This window comes from Lepidochelys olivacea, assembly GCF_965140295.1.
Source record: "Lepidochelys olivacea isolate rLepOli2 genome assembly, chromosome: 2".
Classification (NCBI taxonomy): domain Eukaryota; kingdom Metazoa; phylum Chordata; order Testudines; family Cheloniidae; genus Lepidochelys; species Lepidochelys olivacea.
This window is the reverse complement of record NC_140412.1, coordinates 218,955,378-218,981,350: the sequence shown is the minus strand read 5'-3', so window position 1 is coordinate 218,981,350 and position 25,973 is coordinate 218,955,378. Positions and strand designations below refer to the sequence as shown.

Here is a 25,973-nt window from a genome sequence, read left to right as displayed (position 1 = left end):
GTTGGAACACTTTTTTTAAATTTTCATATGCTCAACAGATTCTGAAGGAAGTGGTCGTGGGAGTGAAGATGCATCAAAGGACAGTGGTGAAGGTTCCTGTAGTGAATCAGAAGAGAATGTCTTGGAGGAAGAATTGGCAGAAGAAATGAAAGTAGAGGAAGAACAGCAACCCAAAACTTCTGCTGGAGAAACCATACTTACAACAGAGAAGGAGGTGATTAAGACTGAAATAAAAGAACAGGAGGAAGAAGATGAGAGGCCAAAAAAGAAAAAAGAGAAAGAAAAAGCAACTGAAACTGATGCTGCTGCTGATGAGCAAACAAATGAACCGAAAAAGTGGAATTTGCGTAGGAACCGACCTCTGCTGGATTTTGTATCGATGGAAGAGCTAAATGATATGGATGATTATGACAGTGAGGATGACAACGACTGGCGACCTACTGCTGGGAAGAAGAAGGGAAAAACTGCTCTGCGGAAAGAGGGAAGTGATGGAGATAATGAGGAGGATGAAGATGATGCAAGTGGTAGTGATGAGGATGACAATGATGAGGAAGGCAATGAGGATAACAGCAGCACTGCTAGTGATGGTGGATCCAAGAAAAAGAAACATAAAGTTCTTAGCAGGAATAGTGCTGATGATGAGGAGCTGACAAATGATAGCCTGGCTCTATCACAAAGCAAGAGTAATGAGGTAGAGCAACCAACTTTCTATAATATGTCTGTTGAAAAATGGAAAGTACTCTGCAGTGCTATTCTTTTTAAATTACTCGTTGAAGTTAAACTGATTGACTGGAATCCTATTTACATTGGGTTTTTTTTGAATAATTAAACCTACAGAACTATGCTGTATGGGTACTGCAAGTGAAATAAATTGGCCTTTATGGCCCAAGCAAATCAGCACCCATTTAAATCAGTGGGGGTCTTTCCATTGGCTTCAATGGCCTTTGGATCAGCTTCATAGCAAGTAGGTCCATAGTGCAAACTAACTTCTGCTAATGAACAGTTTAGTTCTGTTATAGCATGTATCTTATTAAACAGAAACCAACGCTAAAGTCGCGTAATAGCTTTGACACGTCCTAACAAATATATTAAAAAAAAAAAAAGTAAATATTCTTGATCCAGTTCCTCATTGCAGCAAACATAGAAAGCAAAAATTAAATTCTCTGTTCAAGAATTCTTAATAGAGGAACATTTACTCTGATGTGGGCTCAGCTGGAATGAATGTTATATTTCTTTAGCAAGCTGTTTGTAGTTTTGGTGTTGCTCTAACTTTTTTTAAAAAACCAAACAGTACCATGGGTAAGAATTAATTGTATTGACTACAATGTGATTGCAGAATGCAAATAATGTGTTCCGTTTCTGATATTGCAATCTTTTACCACACAATTCCTGTTCCCTTAAATAGGGGTATTAGTACTGTATTGGGTTGTTAAGATTGCTGACTTAATACATCATAGTTGCAAAATTCAAAAAATCACTGTAAAGACTATTGTTTTAACTTTTTGCAGGTAATTATAGTGTTGATACAATAGGGTGTAACTTCTGGATAAATTATAGTTGTACAGGATTACTTAGAGGGTTTTTTCATTTAAAGAGTCTTTTCTGATGAGTAATGTGTGCTGATTTTACTTTTAACACTCCAAATTGTGTTGAGCGAGGTTGAGTATTTTGGAATGTTGAAGAAACAAATGTCTTTCTGTGTTGTACTTTAATGAGAGACTTACTTGTAGATACTTGATGGATTTAGTCACTAACATTGGGTATCAGTTGTGCATTGAATCAACGCTAGTAGTTGTGACTAAAATGATAACTTGAGAATTATATCCCTTAGGTTTTACTTTTATCAAATGCGTGTACTGTTTTTAACATTAAACCAGTACAATTGTTTGGAAATTTGCGACATTGTGTGCATTATATGCTTATTGCTGTGACCCTACAAGGAATGATTAGATTTTATAGTGTTAGGATCCAAAGTACTACTTAGATGAATGTGTCATTTTTGAACCTCATAGCAGGTAACGTTTGCCCTCTTGCCACAGTAGGTACAATACAGGCAGTGATATTGCAGACCTATTTTACCCTGATCTTTAGGGCTCTCTTAGAGTAGCCCACTCTCAGTCCCTTTTCCTTTATATCGTTTTCTAATTTAAAACTACCGCTATACACTTATCCATGCTTTCTAGCTGAGACTCTAAAAGCACTTCACGGATATTAATGGACTAAGCTTCACAGAACATCTGAGAGAGATTAGTGTTGTTACAGTATAATCCCATATTACAGATGGGGAAAATGAAGGACCGAGAGATTAAGATCTTGATCCTTAATGTGTCCTCTGCTCCCACTGACATCAATGGTAATTGATGGCATTTAGCACCTTGCTGGATTGATTCTTAAGTGACTTCTCCACAGTCTGTGCCAGACTCAGAATTAAAACCCAGATCTCCTAGCTTCGAATCTTGGGCATGAATAATAAGACCATCTTTCCTACCTTTCAGAATGAACTATCACAACTGATTAAAAATTATCCTAACACTGCATGTTAAGAACTATCTGAATTTTTTGATTAAGCTGTTTTTAGATTGTTTTCTTTCAATACAAAGCAAGGTAATTGAGTCTCTAAAATTGAAAATGATCTTAATGGACTTTAATTTTTAAATCTAGTTTTAACTTCTAGGTTAACAGAATACATGTCCAATTTCACTTTATGGGGTTTGAAACAATGTTTTAAAAGTGCTGCTGGCAGCTCCACTATATTAATTTTTCACATTTAGTAAAAATAGTTCCTCTAGAGTCCAGCAGAATCTCATTACAATGCAGAAGCTTAAGTTCTAGTAATGCAGATGTTACTGTGCTTGATGTATGAAAGGACAGAGTATTTAAGCAACTAACTTTGTAGGCAGCTAATATTGAGGCCTTTAAAAAGATTTTGGTTTTTCTGTCAAGTCTTTTTGCTCTGTTAATTTTTTTTTGCCCTTTCATTTTGCAAAGATAGAATTCAAGGACAGACCATGTTATACTTGAACCTGTGTTGTAATGACGTACCTTTATAGTGTTCTACTGTATTAAGTGTAGGCAGACAAGCTTACACTGTCGCAACTTTTGTCAAGCATCATTAGTAGATAAATGATGCTCTTCAATTTTATAATCGCTATTGCTTTAAGGAGCTCTTTTCTTCCCCAATGAGGTCCTCTGCAATTCCCATTAAATTTATTAGGAAGTACATGTGCATAAGTTGTGAAACTTAATACTTCCTGCAATAGTGGACTTTGTATGGGGAATTAAGTGGTGATGGAAATGAAATCCACCCCTTTACCTTGCAGATGTAGGGTTTGGAACAACAGTTCTTGACCCCACATGAGGGTTCCTGGCCACTACATACACCATACCACAGATTCAGGGTCCCCTCATAAAACCTAATTTTGATGCCAAATTTGGTATCCTTGCAGCATTGGCTTAGCCCTCTACCATCTATCTGTTTCTCATACATATTTTCTCCATATAAATGTCATATCAGTGTTTTCACATAGTTTTATTTATTTGGATAAAAAGTCACAAGTTTTATATGTTTGCTTTTAGTTAGAAAAATGTCAGTGTTTATAGAACTAGAAATCAGACCAAAATTTTAGACTTTCCTCAGTGAAGCCGAACAAAGAATCTGAGCCTGTGGTGTTGACTGAAAATTCTGGCGTTCCGTAAAGTCCTTAGACCTTAAAGGACCTCTCTGCTACAAGTCTAGCTGTGCCAGTGCACAGTTAATCTGCCATAGTTAGGAGGTATTGCTAACACATTTTTGTATTTGTAAAGTGAAGGGAAAGTTACCTAAATCATATTTATAGGCAATTATACAGGGAGAGAAGTGCTCTCAATTCATGGTCTTGTCACAAAGTGCTGGCCTTTATAGGTTTATTCTAAAAGTAAGGGGAAACCCTCATTAATCCTGAACCTATGTAATGTGGGGAAAACTTTAATTCCTTCTTTATTTCCTGTTCATCCGTTCTGCAAACATGACACTGTGTGCTATTTTTTTATAATTTTCTCTCTTATTCTTAGAGTTATCTTCCCCATCACCTCAAGGATCATGACCTCTTTCTTGATTGAGAGGGTAATGGAAAATATACTCATAGTAGAAGCAGAGTATAGGGTTTACTAGCTTGCCTTCATCTTGGTACCCTCTCTTCTACCATGGTCTTTGTGAGCATCTTTAAGTTTGTTTTTGTCCCTCTCCAGACAATAACTACAAGCAATCTGGCTATAACTACTTGCTCCTCACTTAAATTCCTGAAGAGATTGCCTGTGTCCTGAATGGGTTTAAAATATGTAATGACTGCCTGTATTTGAATGTTTGATGTAAATATATAGCTTGTGCCAGATTAATAGCTCTGGAACCAGGAATCTTCTGTAAACAGAAAAGTTAGTAGCAGCAGTACAAACTTTTCCACAGTGCTCCACCAATGTACCTCATAACTGAACTTCAGTGTCCAAATTTTGGAAGATCACTTGTGCCATGGTCCTTGGCCTGTCAGATCAAGATGCCAGTTGTACTGTATAGTGGAACCAGATTGAGATCTACAAAGCTTTCCATGTAGGCCACTGAACAAACATCATAAAGCAACCGGGGGTGGATTCAGACTGGTAACCAAGAAGTGACAAGAGCTCTGTATTATTGATCTCCTAAGACTATGTAGATTTGGTTCTATTTTTATGAAGTTTAAAGAAAATTAGAACAACCAAACAGGGCTTTGGAGCTGTGCTCCGGCTCCGCTCCAGTTCCAGGCAAAAACCTGCAGCTCCACGGCTCCGGAGCTGCTCTGCGATCCGCTCCAAAGCCCTGCAACCAACTCAACAGTTTCTCCATGTGATGTTGGCAAACACCCCATATAAATTACATTTTATTCGTCGTTCTAGTGCGCCATATTAGATTTTATGTATAACCTAGGCACATCTCTTTTGTTTAATGTAGAAATGGTGGTTTTACATACCATATTGGAAATGTATTTCCTTGAGCTTTTGGAAAATTCCCTAAAATGTTGAGGACCTAGATATATTACTCACTTTCAAATCATCAGTTTGGTGTTGGCCTCACTTTTCTTAGTGTTTTGAGTACTAGAAATTTTAAAACAATACATACTAATTGTACAGCTTACATTATCTTTTGTAGAAAGGATGATCAATGTGCATTTAACATATTGTAATGAAAACATAACAGAATAACTATCCCAGTTAAACTTTTTAGTGAGATGAATTAAGTTATGCTGAACCATAAATCTGCCTCCCCCATCTGCCCCCAGGCTGGCATTAGTCTGTTAGCATTGCATTGTATCTATTATCTGTAGTCCTGAATATTGCAAGTTGAAATTTCTTTTGTTTTTAGGAAAATTTGGGAAGAGAAAATATCATAAGACCCACATCATCTGGAAACTAATTGCCTTTGCATCTGGGAAATGTTTACTACTCATGATATGCTCTGTCTAGTATTGTATTGCTTTTAATTATGAGCAAAGTGATCGATCAATAAATGATGCAAGTATGGTAAATGACTTTTGTATCTTCAGAGCCACTTGGGCATTAGATTTATTTTCTAAGGAAATGGTTCTCAAACTGTTGTCCATGGGCCACAGGTAATCTGTGGAGCTTCTCCTGGTGGCAGCAGAACACAAAATATCTTGAGAGAAGTGCTATGTGGGATTGAGAGACTGGGGGAGGTAATTGGAGAACCACCGGTCTTAGGGTTAAAAACAGGGTGTTAATGCATTATCACAATCGTCAATGAGGGATTGGGGTGGGAATGGGATGTTTGAAAAGGAAAAGTTCTACCCCCACCCGCTTTTTTTTTTCCTGTTGCTCCAAAATCCACAGCAGTACAGATTCTGGGATATGCCAAGAATTCTAATAGTAGCTGTTGGCTGTCATGGATAGCCAGCCTCTGCTCTGAAACTATTACAAATACTTCTTTAATCAGTAGTGATGTTTTTATTACTAGGGCATCCGATGCCTCACCTCTCCATATGTTAAGACTTTATTGGTGAAGCCAGTCTAAGTTCTATGTTCTACTCTTTTTATAAAAATAGAGGTGGGAGTCGGGGGTGCCGTGTGCTAATACAGTACAGAGACATAACTCTACAGTCCAGAAACATATTAATCAATTTGAGGACAACCTTAAATCCATTCTAAATAGTATCCATTTAAATATCTTGAAAGGTTGAAAATGCCCAGAACTTATCCATCACTCTTTTATATCTGAATAATATAAACTACTCCATGTTTTCCTGAGAGAAATTCCTAATTGAATTGTATAAATTAGTAATATTTCACTTTATATAGTGCCTTTCACTGTGAAGAATTCTGAAGTACTTTATAAGCTATATATGTGATCCTGCAAATCCTTACTTGTGTTAGTAGTCAGAAGATGAGACATTCTTACCCATTTAATAAATCATATGTAAAATCAGCAGTATACTTTTTTTAACACTTGGGAAGGCATGGGCTTTTGGGAAGGCATAGACTTTTTGTTGAAGTGCAATAATTTTCTGAAGTTAGCTGGACTCCCAAAACATACTTTCAACCTTAATTCTTATTGCAATGAAGTTTTATATATTTCTGATATTCCTCTTTTAAAGAACACCAACAGTTTAAATCATGTTGGTGGATAAGGTCTGCCAGAAGGGAGACCTGCTCTAGTAGATCTTATAAGGCCCACCCAAGCAAGGCTTCTCTACAGCAGGCGTCATCAAGACCCGAAAAGGCGGATGGCAGGATTGCACTTAGGCATCATACAATTCTAGCGGAGAGGAAGACTTTTTTTTTAATACAGATGTAAAAACCTTCAAGTACTTAATTTTTTCATGCTTTAAAATATTTTTATATATAATTATAAATATAAAAATGTTACAGGGCAGAAGTCAAGGAGAATCCATAAGTCGTCTTAATTTTTTTATTTACACTGGGCAAATACCTGTTTTCAGTAGAAATAATAAACCATTCCAGGGTGATTTCCAGTGTAATCAATGCATCTTAATTTTTCAATGCTAGGACTCACTGATCCTTGAAAAGTCTCAAAACTGGACCTCCCAGAAAATGGACCATATTCTGATTTGCTGTGTTTGTCTTGGGGATAACAGCGAAGATGCTGATGAAATAATCCAGTGTGACAATTGTGGAATAACAGTGCATGAAGGTAATTTTGTTTCTCTATTCTATTTTATTATTGGGAAGGAAAAGATAAAGGCAAAGCTTACTTGTTAATATAAAGAATATAAGATGCCTGGTCTAACAAATGAACCCTAAAAATCTGGTGTTCGATTCTTTGTATTGCAGAAATTTCTTACAATAGTATAAATTTCACCCTAACAGACCAAAAGTTGTAGTCCCCGTTCCTCCCCCCGCCCCCCCCCCCGGACGTAAATATGCTTTTAGAGGAGAAAACTTCAGGGAATATGGGGCAACCTATAAGGTAGGTTTTAGTGTAAATTCCAGTTTGAAAATGCTAAAATGCAGGCTATTATTTTTCAGGTCTTATTTTTGGGAATTCAGATTAAATTTAGATATACTAACGCAGTGCTTCTACTTCATAAACTAGGGCGTAAGGTCATGGCTGTAAATTCTAAGAGCAAAGTTTGCAGTGGTACTAAGTGGACAGAGGGCCAATGAGGCCCGGAAAGGGTATGGTCAGGGCAGTTGAGTTCATGTGAAAGTTAGAGACTTGTTAAATATAGTGAAGATAAGAGGTTGAAATCAGGAGGAAGTTCAGGCTACATGAAAAGAGGAATTAACAATTAATAATTGTGGTTTTTTGTTTTTGGTAATTGTTCAAAAAGTCCACGCTGGGTGGTAGTATGATGTAGAAGGCCTCTTGTAATATGCAGAAAGTGATAAGGGAGCAGGGGGGAGTTGCCTTATAGGTGCAATTAGGTAGAGCTTCCAGTAGGCAGTATCAATCTGCCTGCCTTATGGGTTTCATGAAAAAATTGAGCCTCAAAAATCTTTCTCCTTTAGTCTTTTCATTAGTTGTACTACTAGGGTGACCAGGTGTCCGGTTTTGGACCGGAACACCCAGTTCAAAAGGAATCCTGACGGCTCCAGGCCATTGAATGTCCAGTTCATGGCGCCGCAGCGGGGCTGGCAGGCTCCCTGCTAGTGCCACGCCGCGGCCCACGCAGCTCCTGGGTCTGGAAGCAGCAGGAATGTCCAGCTCCTAGCCTTAGGGGCTGCTAGGGCGGAGTCTGTGTGGTGCCGCGACCGCAGGCATAGCTCCCATTGGCTGGGTCAGAGCAGGGGAGGAACTAGCATTGCTCACAAGCACTCGGCAGGTGGCTGTTGAGGGGGCGTGTGGGGCCCTCTTCTCCTCGTGTGGCTGGGCTTGGGCTGCAGCACATGCCCTGCGGCAAACTGTCCTCTATTGCCCCATTGCTGGCACTCAGGAGTTGGAGGTATGTGTATCCCCGTCTCCGAGTGCTGGGAATGGGGCTGCACCCCCATCCCCCTCATTACATTCCTCTCTGTCGCATCCCTCCCCTGTCCTGTCCTGTCCCATCCCATCCTGCCCCCCACACCTACCCATCCCAACCATGTACCCCTTACAGTGCTATCCCACCCATCCTCTCCACTTCCCAGAGCCGCCACCCCCATGTTCCTCAGCCCGCCCCCCCCCCCCCCCCCGGCACCCTATTCACCTCCATACATTGCTGCACTCCCGTTATGTGTGTCTACATTCCTGTTTCCCCCACATCCTCATGCACCTCCCCCTGCATCCCCATCTACCCCACATACCCCATCTCTCTTCTCTCCTTCACTGCCCCCCCCCCCCCCCGCCCACATCCTCTGTCCTCCACCCTCTCCCCTCCAGCCTACCCTCCTCCCTTCCCTGCTGGGTGATTTAGGCAGTCCCTGGAAAAGTGTATGGAAAAAGTCTCTCCATATAGGCAAGGGTGTGCATGCATGCATATGTGTGATAGAAACTGTGTCCCTTTGTGTAGGGATGTGCGTGTCTTGCTGCATTTGTGTATACCTGTATGAATAAAATTTGCAGCTTAACTCTGACTTTTATTCCTTTTGCTGGCTTGCGCACAAAATTGACATAAAATGTGTGTGTATTCATTTCATAACAAGTTTTTAAAAGAGAAGGGAACTCTAAAAGAAATGTATTATTTCTTAAGTGAATGTTGTTGATTAGTAATGGCAGAAGAGCCAATGTATCAGACATTTCTCCCCACCTTTGTCTCGCTACATTGTAAACTTTTTGTTGTAGACTCTCTCTTTTTATGTGTATGATGTCCAGCATCTACCTGGAGCCCTGATCATAGTTAGGGTCTCTAGGCACTAAACAACAATTGTAATAATAAATAATGTGGAAATATATGTGTTAGCGTATGCTAGAAGTATACACACGTGTATTCATGTGTATCTGCATGTAGGTGTGGGAGTGAGTTTCTACAGATTTATTTTTATATCTGGTTATCTGGTCAGGTGTGCATTTTTGTGGTTGTGTTCTATGGATTTGTATTTTGGCTTTGGGAGTGGGCCTTTAATAGACCCATTGCAGTTGTGATAATGTGTGGTCCTAATTCCACATATAAAATTTACAATAACTTTAGTGAACAAAACGCGTGGAGCTGGTTATGAAAAATGGGAAGGAGGAGGGATAGAATCATGAAAACGTTTGTGAAATTGCATTTTTTTTTTAAATTACCTTTTTTGACTATTTTGCTGTCAGCGCTAGCATCCTGTAACAAATAAAACCTGAACTTAGCATAATACATCTGTCAAAACAGTAAATATGCCTGTTTGGGCCATGCATTGAAAATGAACACATGAGACAGGGTGCGGGAGAGCAAGAGACAGAGGGTCGGGGGGGTGGAGTGAGCGGGGGTGGAGTGAGCTGGGGCAGAGCCCAGGCAGGGGCGGGTCTTCAGGGGAGTGGTGGGGCAGTGGGTGGGGCAAGGGTGTTCAGTTTTTTAGAATTAAAAAGTTGGCAACCCTGTGTGCTACTAGTTTACGCTTACATTTTTATTTAGGTATGACACTGCAAGACTTTTAGAAATACGTTGCTAGAGCAAGCAAGTTAAAGGTGACCTGCAAGGAGTAGAGAATTTTGTGCTATTATTTGATTCTTTATAGTAAATAGCATGCATTTTTAAAATTGCTTGTTTTGTTCTGTTTCTTTTTCACCTCAGAAATAACAGGAAAGTCAGGTTCTGTTTTCCCTCTGTTTTTGTAGGAGAACTTCTTGGATAACTCTGAAATAAGATTTGGAGCTTTATCAGCCTTAATTGAAGGGTGGGTGTGCTCTTTCCTCCCTCCCCCCCCCCGTCAGAGTTAGCTAGGAGTAAACAAAAATCAGAACATTTTAAATAGTTAAGAAAAGCATTTTTACTCCAGCTAATCAGATTTCATTTGCTTGTTTTTACTGATGTACTATCCCTGTCAGTTCTCATTTGCTCAGGAAATTTGCCTAGGAAAGCAAAGTAAATACACTTCAGACATTCAGGTTTATTTAAAAAAAAAAAGTGAGAAGAAACTCCCAGAACCTCTAGTTGTCTATATTAATCCTATAAAAGACAGAAAGAGCCACTCTTGTTTTCTTTGCATGTTGCTTCAAAAAGATGAAATAAACTTTTCTATATTAAACAAAAAGCTAACTTTAGACTAAATCTCTTCCAACAAATAGTTCCTTGCTTCTTCCGTCCCAAGGAACTGGAGAGAAAGTTAATTGGCTTTTTGTGAGGTCATATTCCCTCCAAACAAATGTTGACTGCTTGAAACATTTAGTTATCCCTTCTTTCACTGACTAAAATGTTCTCAATGAGTGGTTTAGGGCTACCTAAAGTCTCTTGACAAGGTGGGAACTATTGGAGTTCTTCCGTAAGAGAACTTGATGTTTTGTGTACGAAATAAGTCGTTCCAGACCAATATCACACATTCTTTATCTCCTCGCTCCACCTTTTTGTTACTTATGAAATCATGTTGTGAAAATACTCTACATCTTCTGCTTTGAACTTGCTACAAATTCATGAATTGAGACTCTAAACTTTTCTTTTATGGTTCATTCCAGAACACATCTACTCTGCATTGCCCACAACTTCTATTTCATAATCTGTTAATGTGGTGGTTATAGATGGATGTAAGATGCAGGAAAGTAATTTAAACTAAACTTTCATAGCAGTTTTCTACTTTCCCTAGCTAGGTGTTGGCTTAGTTTATTAGAAAAAAGAAACGCTTACTGTCTGAGTGATGATTGAGTTTTATGCTGGTGAAGAGTGATGGGGATAATTCTCAGAACATTACTGCATTATCAGCAAATATACTTCCTAGAGGCTTGGAGGTCTATGAAAATATTTTTGTGACAAAGTTGTATGGTGATTGGATAAACTGGTATCACAGTATCTTGTTAGACTTGCAGGCTGAAACTATGTTGGAGAAGTGACAATCTTTTCTCCTGGTTAAAATCCATGAACACTTTATTTACAAAATAGTTTTTTTAATTCACAAAACATTTGCAATTCTTTCCTCCTCTTAATTTTTTTTGAAGATTATACTTGTACGTTTGCACCATTGTAGTTCCATATATTTTCTGTAACAAGAATTTTTATATTTTACCTGTAGTTTTAAATATCTAAGTATTGTCACCAAACATGTTTATCTTCAAGCTTACTCTTGTATCCCTTGATGTAAACAGTACAATGTGTATAATTTTTTTTCTTGAGCTTTTTAGAATACAAATAAAATTAATTAATTCAAACTAGTCCAAATTGCTAGAAATGGAACAAGCTTTGGCATTGAAATTCAGAATTTATTTAATAGGTTTAAAATCCAATTTAGTTACCTTTACATTAACCCATGAAACAGCTTGTTTTACTTTAGGAGCATGGATTTATTTTAAAAAAAAAATGTATGTAGAGAAACACATTATGGAAATGTCGTCTTGGCTGCTAGCTATGGATCTACTCTGCTTAGAAGAGGACTTACTGGGACCCTTAGCTCAAAGCCAAGCAGTTTTTAGGGAAAAGAGGCAATCTGGTATTATCCCTTTAAGTGAGTGGTGTCAAACAAAGAGGACTGTATTTCATGTTTAATTATACTCATGTAGGATGTATCCACAGTGAAACATTCACTGATATCAGTGGAAGTTTTGCACAAGGATCCAGGATAGAATATGGCCTGTAATAACTATACTTAGTTTTTTGTTCAGAGCTTTATTGTTGTATATAATGTCACTAAGTGGAAAAACATACTAGCCTTTTCAGATCACCACAATATCTTCCAGTTTGTCTTTCTTCTCTGTCCTTTGTGTTTCCCTCCCACTTTGCTATCTGTTTCCTTTGTTTTTCCTTTGCATTTCCTTTCATGCAGAAGCAGCTTTGCTCCCACCCTATTATCTCTGCAGAATGATCAGTAATGAAATAGTTGATATTAAAATATTGTCATTTGATTGTATAGTTGACGCTCAAATGAGATTAATACAGGAAAACGGAGGTCACACCACTGAATCATAGAATATCCGGGTTGGAAGGGACCTCAGGAGGTCATCTAGTCCAATCCCCAATTTTTGCCCAGATCCCTAAATGGCCCCCTCAAGGATTGAACTAACAACTCTGGGTTTAGCAGGCCAATGCTCAAACCACTGAGCTATCCCTCCTGCTTGTTTCAAGCTGTCTGCAGACTTGGAAAGACTTCGCTGCACTGGCTATCCACAGTTCATATTTGGAAGGTTTTTTCACAGCCTTGAGAGCAAGGAACGTTTTTTTTTACATGGAAGATTAGCTTCTGTGCAAACTGAATGTCACGTAAGCCACACAAATGCATCATGGGGACCTCATTAAGCCAGCTAACTATATGTTTGACACACGGCTTTAAACTTTGTATCTGGGTCGACAGCACAAATATGGAAAGAAGTATTTCTGCAGAGAAGACAAGTGGAGCCCTACGTTACCCTAATTTTTTTAGGTGTGGGGCTCAAGAACAAGGGGACTTTTAGATAGCCAGGCAATTGGCTGACTTCCCTGAGGCATTTGTAGGGATAAATTGTTAGTTTATTTTCTACATCCACTTTTCTTAATTTTGTCCAAATGCGTCATTTATTTATTTATTTTGTTGATGTCAACTTTTCAAGCGCAGTAACTTTCTGTTTTTTGAACTCATTGAATATAAAGTCTGTTTACATGGGGACTTGACCTTTTATCTGGAGGATGATGATATAAGGTGTACTGTATCTTAATGGACATACTGCTTGAAACAAGAATTTCTATAATGCTAAATGCATTCAAATGTGCTTTCTTTAGTTAGAAGGTAATCTTCAGGTATTACATTGCACCACCAACAGAACAAATACAAAGAAACTCATTGTACCGAAAAGTACCTATAATGTTTGTGTAGGTAAGCTGCAAAATAATTACCTACTTCCTGACTTCTGTAGTTATTTTTAGCATATCTATGAGTTGTCTGAGATTTAATTTAGTAATGACACTTTACAGTTAAACACATATCGAAGAAATGAGTGGAGTCCTATGAAGTTTGACAGGATAGAATTATAGGAAGAACTGAGTAGGAAGGCAAATAAGTGAGCTGCGTATGTATATACAGTGTTAAAAGATAAATATGGGAGATTACATCTAACTTTCAGCCATGTAATTAGGTAATTGAGTATGTGTACTCTGTAGCAAGATTGGCTTCAAGTCTGTGGCAAGGGGCCTGTAGCAAGGGGGTTTGGCATCAGAATAAAAATGTTACATGTCACAGACTAGGAATTCTGCAGTGTCAGATATATTAAAAATGTTATTTAATTAAATCCGAGACTGAATAATTTGATTGATATAGTATATTGCAGTGCTTAATTTGTTATTGTTGTGGGAGTCAGATAGTGCTGCTACACATAGTTTTGCAAGTTTTTTTCTTAGCATGTGAGTACTACATACAGCATTTGTTCAGAGATTATCAGTATTATATCGTATAAATAAATAAACCCGCTTTCCTTCCTGGGTTACTTGAGAGCAGGCAACCCTCTCCTGTGTGCCTGGGCGCCTGATGTTGACATTAAAGGATTCTGAGTATCCCAGTGGTGGTAATGGGTAGGTGGGACTCCTCTATCCACCCCTCTACTGCAGGCCCCTTACTCCTAAAGGAATTTAAAATTGGCGGTGCCTCCACCTGGCTGGCCCCTGTATACACTCAGTGGCGTGCCTTGAACTTCTAGGAATAAACCTATTCTAATAATAATAATCTGTGGCATGGGTCTAACTCAAAAATACCAATTATAAATAATATACATCCAATATACTTTAAATTAGAGTTAACACACCTTTACTTAACAATTTAAAGAAACAAGTATAACAGACTAAGATTAAATGTCACTACTAATTTAAATCCACAGTGTGCAGTTGAATAAAATCAATTAACAAATATAGGAGACAGTGATAAATGAAACTTATCTAACTAGCATTTACACTGCCACCATTTACCCCACCTTGGAGTGTACACTTCTCTGGATTTCAGAGTCCTAGAGGCTTGCATGGGCGCGCTTGAAGATCCGCAGCTGGAGACAGCGCTCTGTTGGTTCTGTGTATCAGTCCAGCATAGCAACGAGCTGCAACCTTTTCTGAAGATTGAAGTTCGCCTCACCAAATATTAGCAGCTCTGGTTCCTGGTTTGATAGGATGATCACTCTGCCTCTCCTCAGACTCAGTCTCTCTGCTGTGCCCCCTCCCTTGCAAGTACTTTCCTAAACAAGAGTGGGGGTTACTCACAGTTCCTTCACTGCATGCCCACCTCAGTCAGCTCTAGACACAGCAATAGTTTCTGTCCTGGCTCCAGTGAAGCCACAAACACCCTCTGAGTCTCCATGCTCAATCAAAGTCCCTGCAGGCTCTCAGCAGCAGCTCCTGCTATGGACAGAGCTCCACACCAGCAATCTCACTCCTTTTTCCAAAATGGAGTCCACGGCCTGCTCTCCCTGTGCTGCCTGGAAGAGAGTCTCTCACTCTTTCCCCAAGGTATCATGGGAGTTCTAGTCTCTAAGGCTAGATTGCTGCACACAGGATCTTCCCAACTGGAACACTCCCAGTAAAGTTTAGAGGCCCCTCTAGTAAAGGGTGCCTACACAAGTTACAGTCCAATCCCATCCAATGGGAAATTGACCTGCAAAGCCCTGAAGTCTGCTACTACTTGAAAGAGGAGCAACAGTATTTATTACAGGTGGGGTTGATAGCACCTGAGAGTTACTAAGACTACTAAAAATCTCTATGGGGGCGCAGGGGATGGAGGTTTATCTGACTCTCTCTCTCCTGCCCCTGGTTTCATGATTTGCTGCTGAAACTTCCACCTACTCCTAATTTTCTCAGAATTTATAAACTTCTGGGTTAGTTTTATGGAGTTTTCTCCCAATTTATAAGACCAGTTGATGTGGTGCATAGAGTTTAGAAATTATACAAAGATCTTAGTAGATACCTTTCTTACAGAGTTAATAGTAACTGTCATTTAAAGTGATTGCAGTCTATAACACCCAAAACCTGTAAATAATACAAATGAAAAGCTAGTTTACTAATTCAGTCTTCCATGCAGTACCCTGGTTTGTTTCCATGTGTCTTTGAAAAATTACAGCGCAAGCCTAGACATTTAAGTCTACTGTCAAAGAACATTTGTAGTAGTTTTTGTTTCATAGACAAAACTAAAAATGTGTTTTGGTTTTTTTTTTTTTTTTCCCTCCCTAATTTTAGATTTAAGGAGGGAAGGATGACCCTGCTTATTACATTTTATAATAGTATAATTACTTTTCAAAATGTTCACTTTTAGATATGGATAAATACTGTTTCTTTTATAAAATCTTTAATGTGTCACTTTTTGGATAAATGCTTTTATGCTAGGATCTTGTAACTTGCTTGTAATAGCAGGGTACCCCCAACTGTGATGTCAGGTCTCCTGACATATTGATTGCAGTATGTCTGAAGAAAACTGTCTGGTACATATAGCATGTGACATAGCTGTGGGTAGTGCACTTGCCAGCAATTTCCCTTGGGTTTAGCTGCTATGAATTAAATAAGTTCTACATTTGTCCAGACATCTTTCAATCTGTTTATTTTGTTACTTTGCTGTGATTTGTGTGGCAGGGAATAGAATTTTCTGTGCTAAAAAGGAGTGTACTTTTAAGAGTATTTACTGTATAGTAAAATATCAATTATTTACTGGTATTTTGATTTTATAGCTTTCTCTGTTCTAGTGTTGGCTTTTTTGTGTAGAATCTGTTTTGTGAAATCTATCACATACTTTCCATTCTCTGAAATTGACCTTGTCAGATTAAATTTAAACTGAAAATAGGTCAATTGGTAACTAACCAAGGGGAGGTTAGTTAGTTATGGGGGAGGGAGAAGACAGTGTTCTCAGATTTAATGGAAGTATTTTCAGAGGGAAAAGAAAATTATGGATTGTGAAATACAGTAGTTGTGAACATATTACAATTTTTTTGCAAATGCTGAATTTTCATTAAAAATTATCATTTCATGCCTGATGCAGCTGTCAGAACTGGGGAGCAGATGCTGTTACTCTGTTAATATAATCTTATGGCAAGTTATCTCCTGCCAAACAGTAGCAGCAAAGGTGGGAATCTTCCTTAGTCACCTCAGTGTGGTATGAAGTTGAAAGCTCAATTGGAACTGTTACAATACTAGTTTTTTTTAAACTTACATAATTTTCCATTAAAAAAAATATTACAAATCTGTGGATTAAAGACAAAAATTGAAAACAAGGTTTTCAACATAAAACTACATATTGTCTACATTAAACGGTCTAATCGACTGTTACACGCAGTTTGTGGAAGAGTTAATGATACTATGAGAAACAAAATAAAATGTTAAACTTTTGTGTGTTTTTTAAATTCACAACCTAATATTACATAATACAGTTTTTTCTAGTTGGTGTAGAAAACATTCAGATGTCATGGTGGTTTACTGTGCTGTTCGTAAAATGTATCACACAGCAGCTCCATGTGATCTGGCCAGAGAGATGAAGTTACTGTATATTGGATTATAAGACTTTTCTCTTTGAATATATTGATCTAGCTTAACAGGGGACTGAGTGGGGAAAAACAAGCAAGATAGAAGCACGACGGTTGTAGATCAAACTCCCAGCACATACTTAGAGGCAATTATACAGCAGTAGCATACTTCCAGGTTACATTTTGGAGTGATATAGTTTTTTTTGCCAGATTGGGAGCATGGAGATCACTGCAGCGGGAACACAACTGCAGGGTCTGAACGTAAGTCATACCTGAGATAACAGTTTATACCAGGCCTTAAGCTGCAGTCTCCTATTCTGAGAGTGGGAGAATTGTGATCCCAACCCGAGAGAGGGGTGATAGCTTGAGACCTGAGGAGGGAACACTCTAAAAGATGAGGGGGAGAGGACTCAGAGGTGCAATTAGTCCTGTAGCTTTGGCGTATTTGGTGGTAAGAGTGTGATAGTAACCAATGGTTAATACAGTGACTGTGCTTGTTTCACCCAAAGGCTTCCCATTTCCTAGGTCTGGGGAAGGCCTAACTTTTCAGAATCCTCCAGTTTTCAGCTGTTACTGTTTAAGTGTCCTTTTGATCTCTAGGATCCCAACATGGCAAAACAGTTTTCTTTTTTGAGTAGATTTCTATGGGTACTCCACTTCAGGTGTACATGTGCCCCCTAGCGTTTGATCAGAGATTTTTTTTTTTTTGTAGCAGTGCCTGTTCAGCTCATGCATGAGCCTATTTATCCTTGTGCCCCATAGTGAGGATATATAGGGTTGCGCAGGTGAACTACCCTCAGTTCCTTCTCAACTGCTGTTGGGCCTGAGATGGAGCATTGAGCATACACCTCCTTAGATTTAGTTCTAGAGTAGTTAGCTTAATTAGTTTTGGGGGTCCCCTTTTCTCTTAGCTTTTCCTGGCCAAGAGGTTGTTCTGGAGCATGCGAGGATCCCTAGGCTTTAAGTGGTGTCTTTCTAGTTGGAATCTATCCTGGTCAGTGACGAGCATCCGTGGGGCCTTCACCAACTGGGAGACACCCCTATCCCCTGTAAGTGTAAGATCTGCTTTTGAAGGAAGAGCTGATCTCAGAAAAAAACAGGGAGATCAAATTACTGATGATGGAGCAAGCTCTAAGACAGGCTTCTGACATGGGTTTGGAGAATCTCCCCATACACTGGCTTCCAAGCACAATTAGTTCCCTGCCTATCTCAGGATCCTGGTCACTGAGGGCCTCTAGATATATAGCTGTGGTCCCACCTACCTCCAAGTCTTGGTCATCAAGAGCGTTGAGGGTTATATTAGCTTCCTCTACATCTCTGGTATCGACAGCTTCATGTAGCAAGACTGGGAATGCCAATAAAGTTAAGTCTCCTCCTACAAAAAAATCTTGGTTATCAATTTAATGCCCTGGAGACCTTAGGGAGTTTCACTGAGGTTCCAAGTAGCTCCAGTACTGCAAGATCATCTAAGGCTTCATTTAAGATTCAACTCGCTACTCCAGATTTGATACTGAAGGCCCCTGTGGCATCAGCGACTGTGCTTGTTTCTCCACTTACTTTGTCTACTCCAGCAAACATTCTGCTTCTAAGAAGTCTACTATCAAAGTCTTCAGAGTATTGTGCCACACGCTCTCAAAGAAACTGCTGAACCACCTGATCAACATCCTCTACAGCAAATGGAAAGATTAAGAATGAGCTCTCAAAACTGGATACTCTCATAAAAAAAACAACCTTCCACACCCTTCCTCGTGGCTGGACTTTACAAAAACTAGACAAGCCATTTACAACACATGCTTTGCTTCTCTACAGAGGAAAAAGGACACTACTACATGTCACAAGGGGCCACAGCAGTGGTTCCCTTAACCCACCCAGCAATATTGTTAATCTATCCAACTATACTCTTAGCCCAGCAGAAGAATCTGTCCTATCTCGAGGCCTCTCCTTCTGCCCCTCCACCCCCACAAACATGATACAATTCTAGGTCTCCACAGAACTGTATTTTCGACGTCTCCGACTCAAGGAATATTTCCAACACACCTCTGAACAACATACTAACCCACAAGACCTTCCTACCAAGACTACAAAAAGAAGGATTCTGGGTGGACTCCTCCTGAAGGTCGGAACAACAGACTGGACTTCTACATAGACCACTTCCACCGACATGCACGGGCTGAAATTGTGGAAAAGCAGCATCACTTGCCCCATAACCTCAGGCATGCAGAACACAATGCCATCCACAGCCTCAGAAACAATTCTGACATCATAATCAAAAAGGCTGACGAATGAGGTGCTGTCGTTGTCATGAATAGGTCGGAATATGAACAAGAGGCTGCTAGGCAGCTCTCCAACACCACTTTCTACAAGCCATTACCCTCTGATCCTAATGAGGGTTACCAAAAGAAACTACAGCATTTGCTCAAGAAACTCCCTGAAAAAGCACAAGAACAAGTCCGCACAGACATACCCCTGAACCCCGACCAGGGGTATTCTATCTGCTACCCAAGATCCATAAACCTGGAAATCCTGGGCGCCCCATCATCTCAGGCATTGGCACCCTGACAGCAGGATTGTCTGGCTATGTAGACCCCCTCCTCAGGCCCTACGCTACCAGTACTCCCAGCTATCTTCGAGACACCACTGACTTCCTGAGGAAACTACAATCTGTCGGTGATCTTCCTGAAAACACCATTCTAGCCACTATGGATGTAGAGGTACACCAACATTCCACACAAAGATGGACTACAAGCTGTCAGGAACAGTCTCCGCGATAATGGCACGGCAAACCTGGTGGCTGAACTTTGACTTTGTCCTCACCCATAACTATTTCACATTTGGGGACAATGTATACCTTCAAATCAGCGGCACTGCTATGGCCCCACAGTATGCCAACACTTTTATGGCTGACTTAGAACAACACTTCCTCAGCTCTCATCCCCGAATGCCCCTACTCTACTTGCGCTACATTGATGACATCATCATCGTCTGGACCCATGGAAAAGAAGCCCTTGAGGAATTCCACCATGATTTCAACAATTTCCATCCCACCATCAACCTCAGCCTGGACCAGTCCACCCAAGACATCCACTTCCTGGACACTACGATGCTAATAATTGATGGTCACATAAACACCACCCTATTCCAGAAACCTTCTGACCACTATGCCTGCTTACATGCCTCCAACTTTCATCCAGACCACACGATCCATTGTCTACAGCCAAGCTCTGCGATACAACCGCATTTGCTCCAACCCCTCAGACAGAGAAAAACACCTACAAGATCTCTATCAAACATTCTTAAAACTACAATACCCACCTGCTGAAGTGAAGAAACAGATTGACAGAGCCAGAAGAGTACCCAGAAGTTACCTACTACAGGACAGGCCCAACAAAGAAAATAACAGAACACCACTAGCCATCACCTTCAGCCCCCAACTAAAACCTCTCCAACGCATCATCAGGGATCTACAACCTATCCTGAAGGACGACCCAACACTCTCACAAATCTTGGGAGACAGGCCAGTCCTTGCCTACAGACAGCCCCCCAACCTGAAGCAAGTACTCACCAGCAACCACACAACAGAACCACTAACCCAGGAACCTATCCTTGCAACAAAGCCCGTTGCCAACTGTGTCCACATATCTATTCAGGGGACACCATCATAGGGCCTAATCACATCAGCCACACTATCAGAGGCTCGTTCACCTGCACATCTACCAATGTGATATGTGCCAGCAGTGCCCCTCTGCCATGTACATTGGCCAAACTGGACAGTCTCTACATAAAAGAATAAATGGACACAAATCAGACGTCAAGAATTATAACGTTCAAAAACCCGTCAGAGAACACTTCAATCTCTTTGGTCACTCGATTACAGACCTAAAAGTTGCAATTCTTCAACAAAAAAAACTTCAAAAACAGACTCCAACGAGAGACTGCTGAATTGGAATTAATTTGCAAACTGGATACAATTAAGTTAGGCTTGAATAGAGACTGGGAGTGGATGGGTCATTACACAAAGTAAAACTATTTCCCCATGTTTATTCCCCCCCCCCCCCCCGCCACTGTTCCTCAGACATTCTTGTCCACTGCTGAAAATGGCCCACCTTGATTATCACTACAAAAGGTTTTTTCCCCCTGCTCTCCTGCTGGTAATAGCTCACCTTACCTGATCACTCTTGTTACAGTGTGTATGGTAACACCCCATTGTTTCATGTTCTCTGTGTATATAAATCTCTCCACTGTATTTTCCACTGAATGCATCTGAAGTGAGCGGTAGCTCATGAAAGCTTATGCTCAAATAAATTTTGTTAGTCTCTAAGGTGCCCCAAGTACTCCTTTTCTTTTCTCAAAGTCTTGTGACTGGGTAAGGCCAGATGGCTATAGAAAAGTAGTGGGAGATAGATATATTAGCTCCAGGCTAAACAAATCCCTGATACCAGGATAAGTTAAATGGCAGCTGCTCCTGGTCAATTAAGACACCTGAGGCCAATTAAGAACTTTCCAGAAGGTAGGGAGAATGCTAGGTTGATTGGGACACCTGAAGCCAATCAGGGACTGGCTGAAACTAGTTAAAAAGCCTCCCAGTTAGTCAGGTGGGTGTGGATGTCAGGAGCTGTGGGAGGAAGTTGTGCTGTTGTAGAGAGTGAGCAGTACACACCATATCAGGCACAAGGAAGGAGACCCTGAGGTAAGGGTGAAGCGGAGCCTGAGGAAGTGGGGGTTGCTGTGGGGAAGTAGCCCAGGGAATTGTACAGTGTCATGTTTCTAAAAGGTCAGCTACCATAGCTGATAATATTAGGGTCCCTGGGCTGGAGCCCCGAGTAGAGGGTGGGCCCGGGCTTCCCCTTTTGCCCTCACCCCCCGGTTAATCACTGAGACTGGGAACAACAGAGAATGTGCAAGGGAGGATAGCGTCTCCTCACCTCGTTCGCTGGCTTATGATGAAAATGGCTCAGTAGACTGTGACTCTTGTCTCTAGAGAGAGAAGGGTTACATGGAGGGTCACAGTGAGCCTCTGAGGCTAGCGAAATCCACCAGGAAATTCGGGACCCATGGAGACAGGTCACAGTCTCTTCTGTACCTTTAGTGCTGGTACTACAGATTACTTGCTGGTACCATCTGAGAGTGGATGTACTCGCTCAAAATGTTTGAGTCAATTTTCTGCCTTGGTACCAATGACAGTTTTTACAGAATCCCATCCAACTTCTGTTTGCATATCATTGTTACTGTGGGAATTTAAGTACCCAAGAGGAGATCTTGTTTTGAATGAACTGAAATCTCCCCTACTTTCTGGTACTGTCTAATCATCCACTCTGAGGTTGTCTAGGTCACTGACTCAGTGCTTCTCATCAAGGCCTACATCATCCATTTATAGTGAATACCTAGTTCTTCCTCTGGAACATGTTGACGATTCATCTGACTCGCAGATTTCTGTGCAGGGATTTCCATCTACTCTACCAGACCCCATTCTCCTGTCTATACTGACAGAAGTTCAGCTGGGGACAGGCCACCTTGACCATCAGCCGTTTGGGATGACCAATGATGGATGCAGCTTCCTTTTGCCTTATGGGCTCCCTCAGTGGCCTAAATGGGATCTCTGGGCTCTTTATCACAATTTTTTTTTTTTCAGGACCCTGAATACCTCTCCTGCAAAGCATCAGGAGAGCCTCTCTCCTGACCTGTTGCTTCTTCCTCATCAACCTGGGCTATCAAAAGAGACCTTTGGAGAGCAGGAGGCAAGGGCAAATAAGTATTTCATCATCATGGCTGCAAGAGGCTGTCATACTTCCACCACCTTCTATGGCAGATGATTTTAAACAGTTTCAGGAGCTGATGAAGTACTTTGTAGATATGCTTCAGATTTCTTTAGAAAAAAATCCAGGGCACTGATCACAAACTACTGGACATTTTTACTCGCTTCAGTATCTGCATGTGAGCCCCTTCCTGTGAATAACATCTTGTTTTGAGTCTACTAAGACATCTGGTAGCCTCATTCTATGACGACACCTACCTGTAATCATGTGGACAAGAAATATTACGTTCTGGCCAAAAATTCAAAATTTTTATTTTTATACCCCCTCTTCAGGCCGTTAATGAGAAGGGAGGATAATATCATACAAAGTCTACTCCCTACAACAAGGACCAGAAATAGTTATATCTTTTTGGTTGTAAGAGTTCTCTTTTTGGTAAATTTACAATTCAGGATCGCTAACAATCAAGAGTTGATATCAAAATAGGAGTACATCAGTTGAAATATGTTTAACAGCTTTATTGATCATTTCTCACAGGAACACCGCAAGCAATGTAAGGCCATAATTAGTGGGTCAAATTTTTGGCAAAAACATTGTTGAAACTGGTACTGCAGTCTGGTCCATTTCCACTGCATTTGTGATGTGACATGGATCTTGGCTCCAGTTGTCAAGATTCTTAGGAAAGTACAGAGTACTGGTGAGGATTTCCGTTGATGGTCTCAAGCTGATCTGTGTCTGGTGATTTGCTCTCTTCATATTTCAAAAGATTTTAACCACTCTGAGATCACTTGGTACATACCTGCAAATAAAATAGTTGTAGCAAGTTGCAGATAGTTCAGATGTCATTCAGTTCATTTCTCCAGTTTCCATAGGCTTCATGAACCACCTGTAAAGATAGGTTTCAGAGTAACAGCCGTGTTAGTCTGTATTCGCAAAAAGAAAAGGAGTACTTGTGGCACCTTTGAGACTAACCAATTTATTTGAGCATAAGCTTTCGTGAGCTACAGCTCACTTCATCGGATTCATATTGTGGAAAGTATAGAAGATCTTTTTATACACACAAAGCATGGAAAAAATGGGTGTTTACCACTACAAAAGGTTTTTCTCTCCCCCCACCCCACTCTCCTCCTGGTAATAGCTTATCTAAAGTGATCACTCTCCTTACAATGTGTATGATAATCAAGGTGGGCCATTTCCAGCACAAATCCAGGGTTTAACAAGAACGTCTTGGGGGAGGGGAGGAAAAAAACAAGGGGAAATAGGTTACCTTGCATAATGACTTAGCCACTCCCAGTCTCTATTCAAGCTTAAGTTAATTGTATCCAATTTGTAAATGAATTCCAATTCAACAGTCTCTCGCTGGAGTCTGGTTTTAACGTTTTTTTTGTTGTAATATCGCAACTTCAATGTCTGTAATCGCGTGACCAGAGAGATTGAAGTGTTCTCCGACTGGTTTATGAATGTTATAATTCTTGACATCTGATTTGTGTCCATTTATTCTTTTACGTAGAGACTGTCCAGTTTGACCAACGCACATGGCAGAGGGGCATTGCTGGCACATGATGACATATATCACATTGGTGGATGTGCAAGTGAATGAGCCTCTGATAGTGTGGCTGATGTTATTAGGCCCTGTGATGGTGTCCCCTGAATAGATATGTGGGCACAGTTGGCAACGGGCTTTGTGGCAAGGATAGGTTCTTGGCCTCTCCTCTGCCCCAAGGTTATTCTCAAAGATCATGGTGGTGATAGTTGCTTATGTTCATCATTTAGGGCTAATTGTGTTCTTCACCTCGATGATTGCTTCTCAGGGGCTGATCTTATCAAGAGGAATGGTTGACAGTTCAAATGACCAACTTGTTGTTCCACGGATTAGGCCTCTAACTAAATCTTGAAGTTCTCTTTGACACCAGTACAGTGAACCGATTTCCATGGGGCTTCTTTGGCTTACCTACCTACTGACAGATTTCTCACCCTAAAGAATCTCATCTCAAGTATTCATCTCAGCCCTCAACACTGTAAGGAACTGTCACCAACTATTGGGGATTGTTCAGGATAGTCTATATACCAAACAAATGGAGTCTGTACAAGTGCGTGTCTGTACCCAGCTGGATTCTACAGTCAGTCAACTGGTGGAAGGATCTTTTCAAGGTCTGTGCCGGACTCCTATTTATTCAAGATCCCCCTATTCTTGTGATAGCATCAGATATTTCCCTTTTGGGATGGGGAGCATATGTAGAACCTCATGATCCAGGACAAATGGTCACCCCAAGAGTAGCTTTTCCACAAGACCCCTCTAGATTTGAGAGCAGTCAGAAATGCTTGCCTCCACTTCTTTCCTCTGATCAGAACCAAATCAGTCAGGTTCATGACAGACATGGCCTGCATGTTTGATATCAGTTGTCAGGGAAGGGCATGTTCCCGCTCACTCTGTGCCAAAGCAATAAAACTCTGAAATTAGTGAATAGCCCACAAAGTAGTCATCTCAGCATCTTGCCTTCCTGGTATTCAGAATATCATAGCCAATGACCTCAGCAGGCACTTCTCCCCAAATTACAAATGAGGACTCATTTAGTCTTTCCCAACAATATATTCCTAACTTTTGGGATTTCCTGAGATAGACCTCTTTATGACTGCCACCAGCACAAGGTGCAAGAAATTTTGCTCAAGAGGGGGACTAGCCCTGTCAAGGTTCCTCCCCCACTCTGAACTCTAGGGTACAGATGTGGGGACCTGCATGAAAACCCTCCTAAGCTTATCTTTACCAGCTTAGGTCAAAAACTTCTCCAAGGTACAAAATATTACACCTGTTATCCTTGGACTGGCCGCTACCACCACCAAACTAATACTGGTTACTGGGGAAGAGCTGTTTGGACGCGTCCTTCCCCCCAAAATACTTCCCAAAACCCTGCACCCCACTTCCTGGACAAGGTTTGTTAAAAAGCCTCACCAATTTGCCTAGGTGACTACAGACCCAGACCCTTGGATCTTAAGAACAATGAACAATCCTCCCAACACTTGCACCCCCCCTTTCCTGAGAAATGTTGGATAAAAAGCCTCACCAATTTGCATAGGTGACCACAGACCCAAACCCTTGGATCTGAGAACAATGAAAAAGCATTCAGTGTTTTACAAGAAGACTTTTAATAAAAAATAGAAGTAAATAGAAATAAAGAAATCCCCCCTGTAAAATCAGGATGGTAGATATCTTACAGGGTAATTAGATTCAAAAACATAGAGAACCC

The 25,973-nt window shown here is 40.5% G+C and overlaps 1 protein-coding gene across 3 annotated transcripts in view; it reads left to right on the top strand.

Moving 5' to 3' along the window:
• The window catches only part of PHF14 (PHD finger protein 14), a 299,910-nt gene that overhangs the window by 8,566 nt on the left and 265,371 nt on the right, over positions 1 to 25,973 (top strand). For all 3 annotated transcript variants that reach the window (XM_084620028.1, XM_084620027.1, XM_084620029.1), the window contains exons 3-4: positions 39 to 691; positions 7,030 to 7,174. In XM_084620028.1, the coding sequence (XP_084476154.1) occupies positions 39 to 691; positions 7,030 to 7,174 (798 nt within the window). The remainder of the gene's footprint in view (positions 1 to 38; positions 692 to 7,029; positions 7,175 to 25,973) is intronic.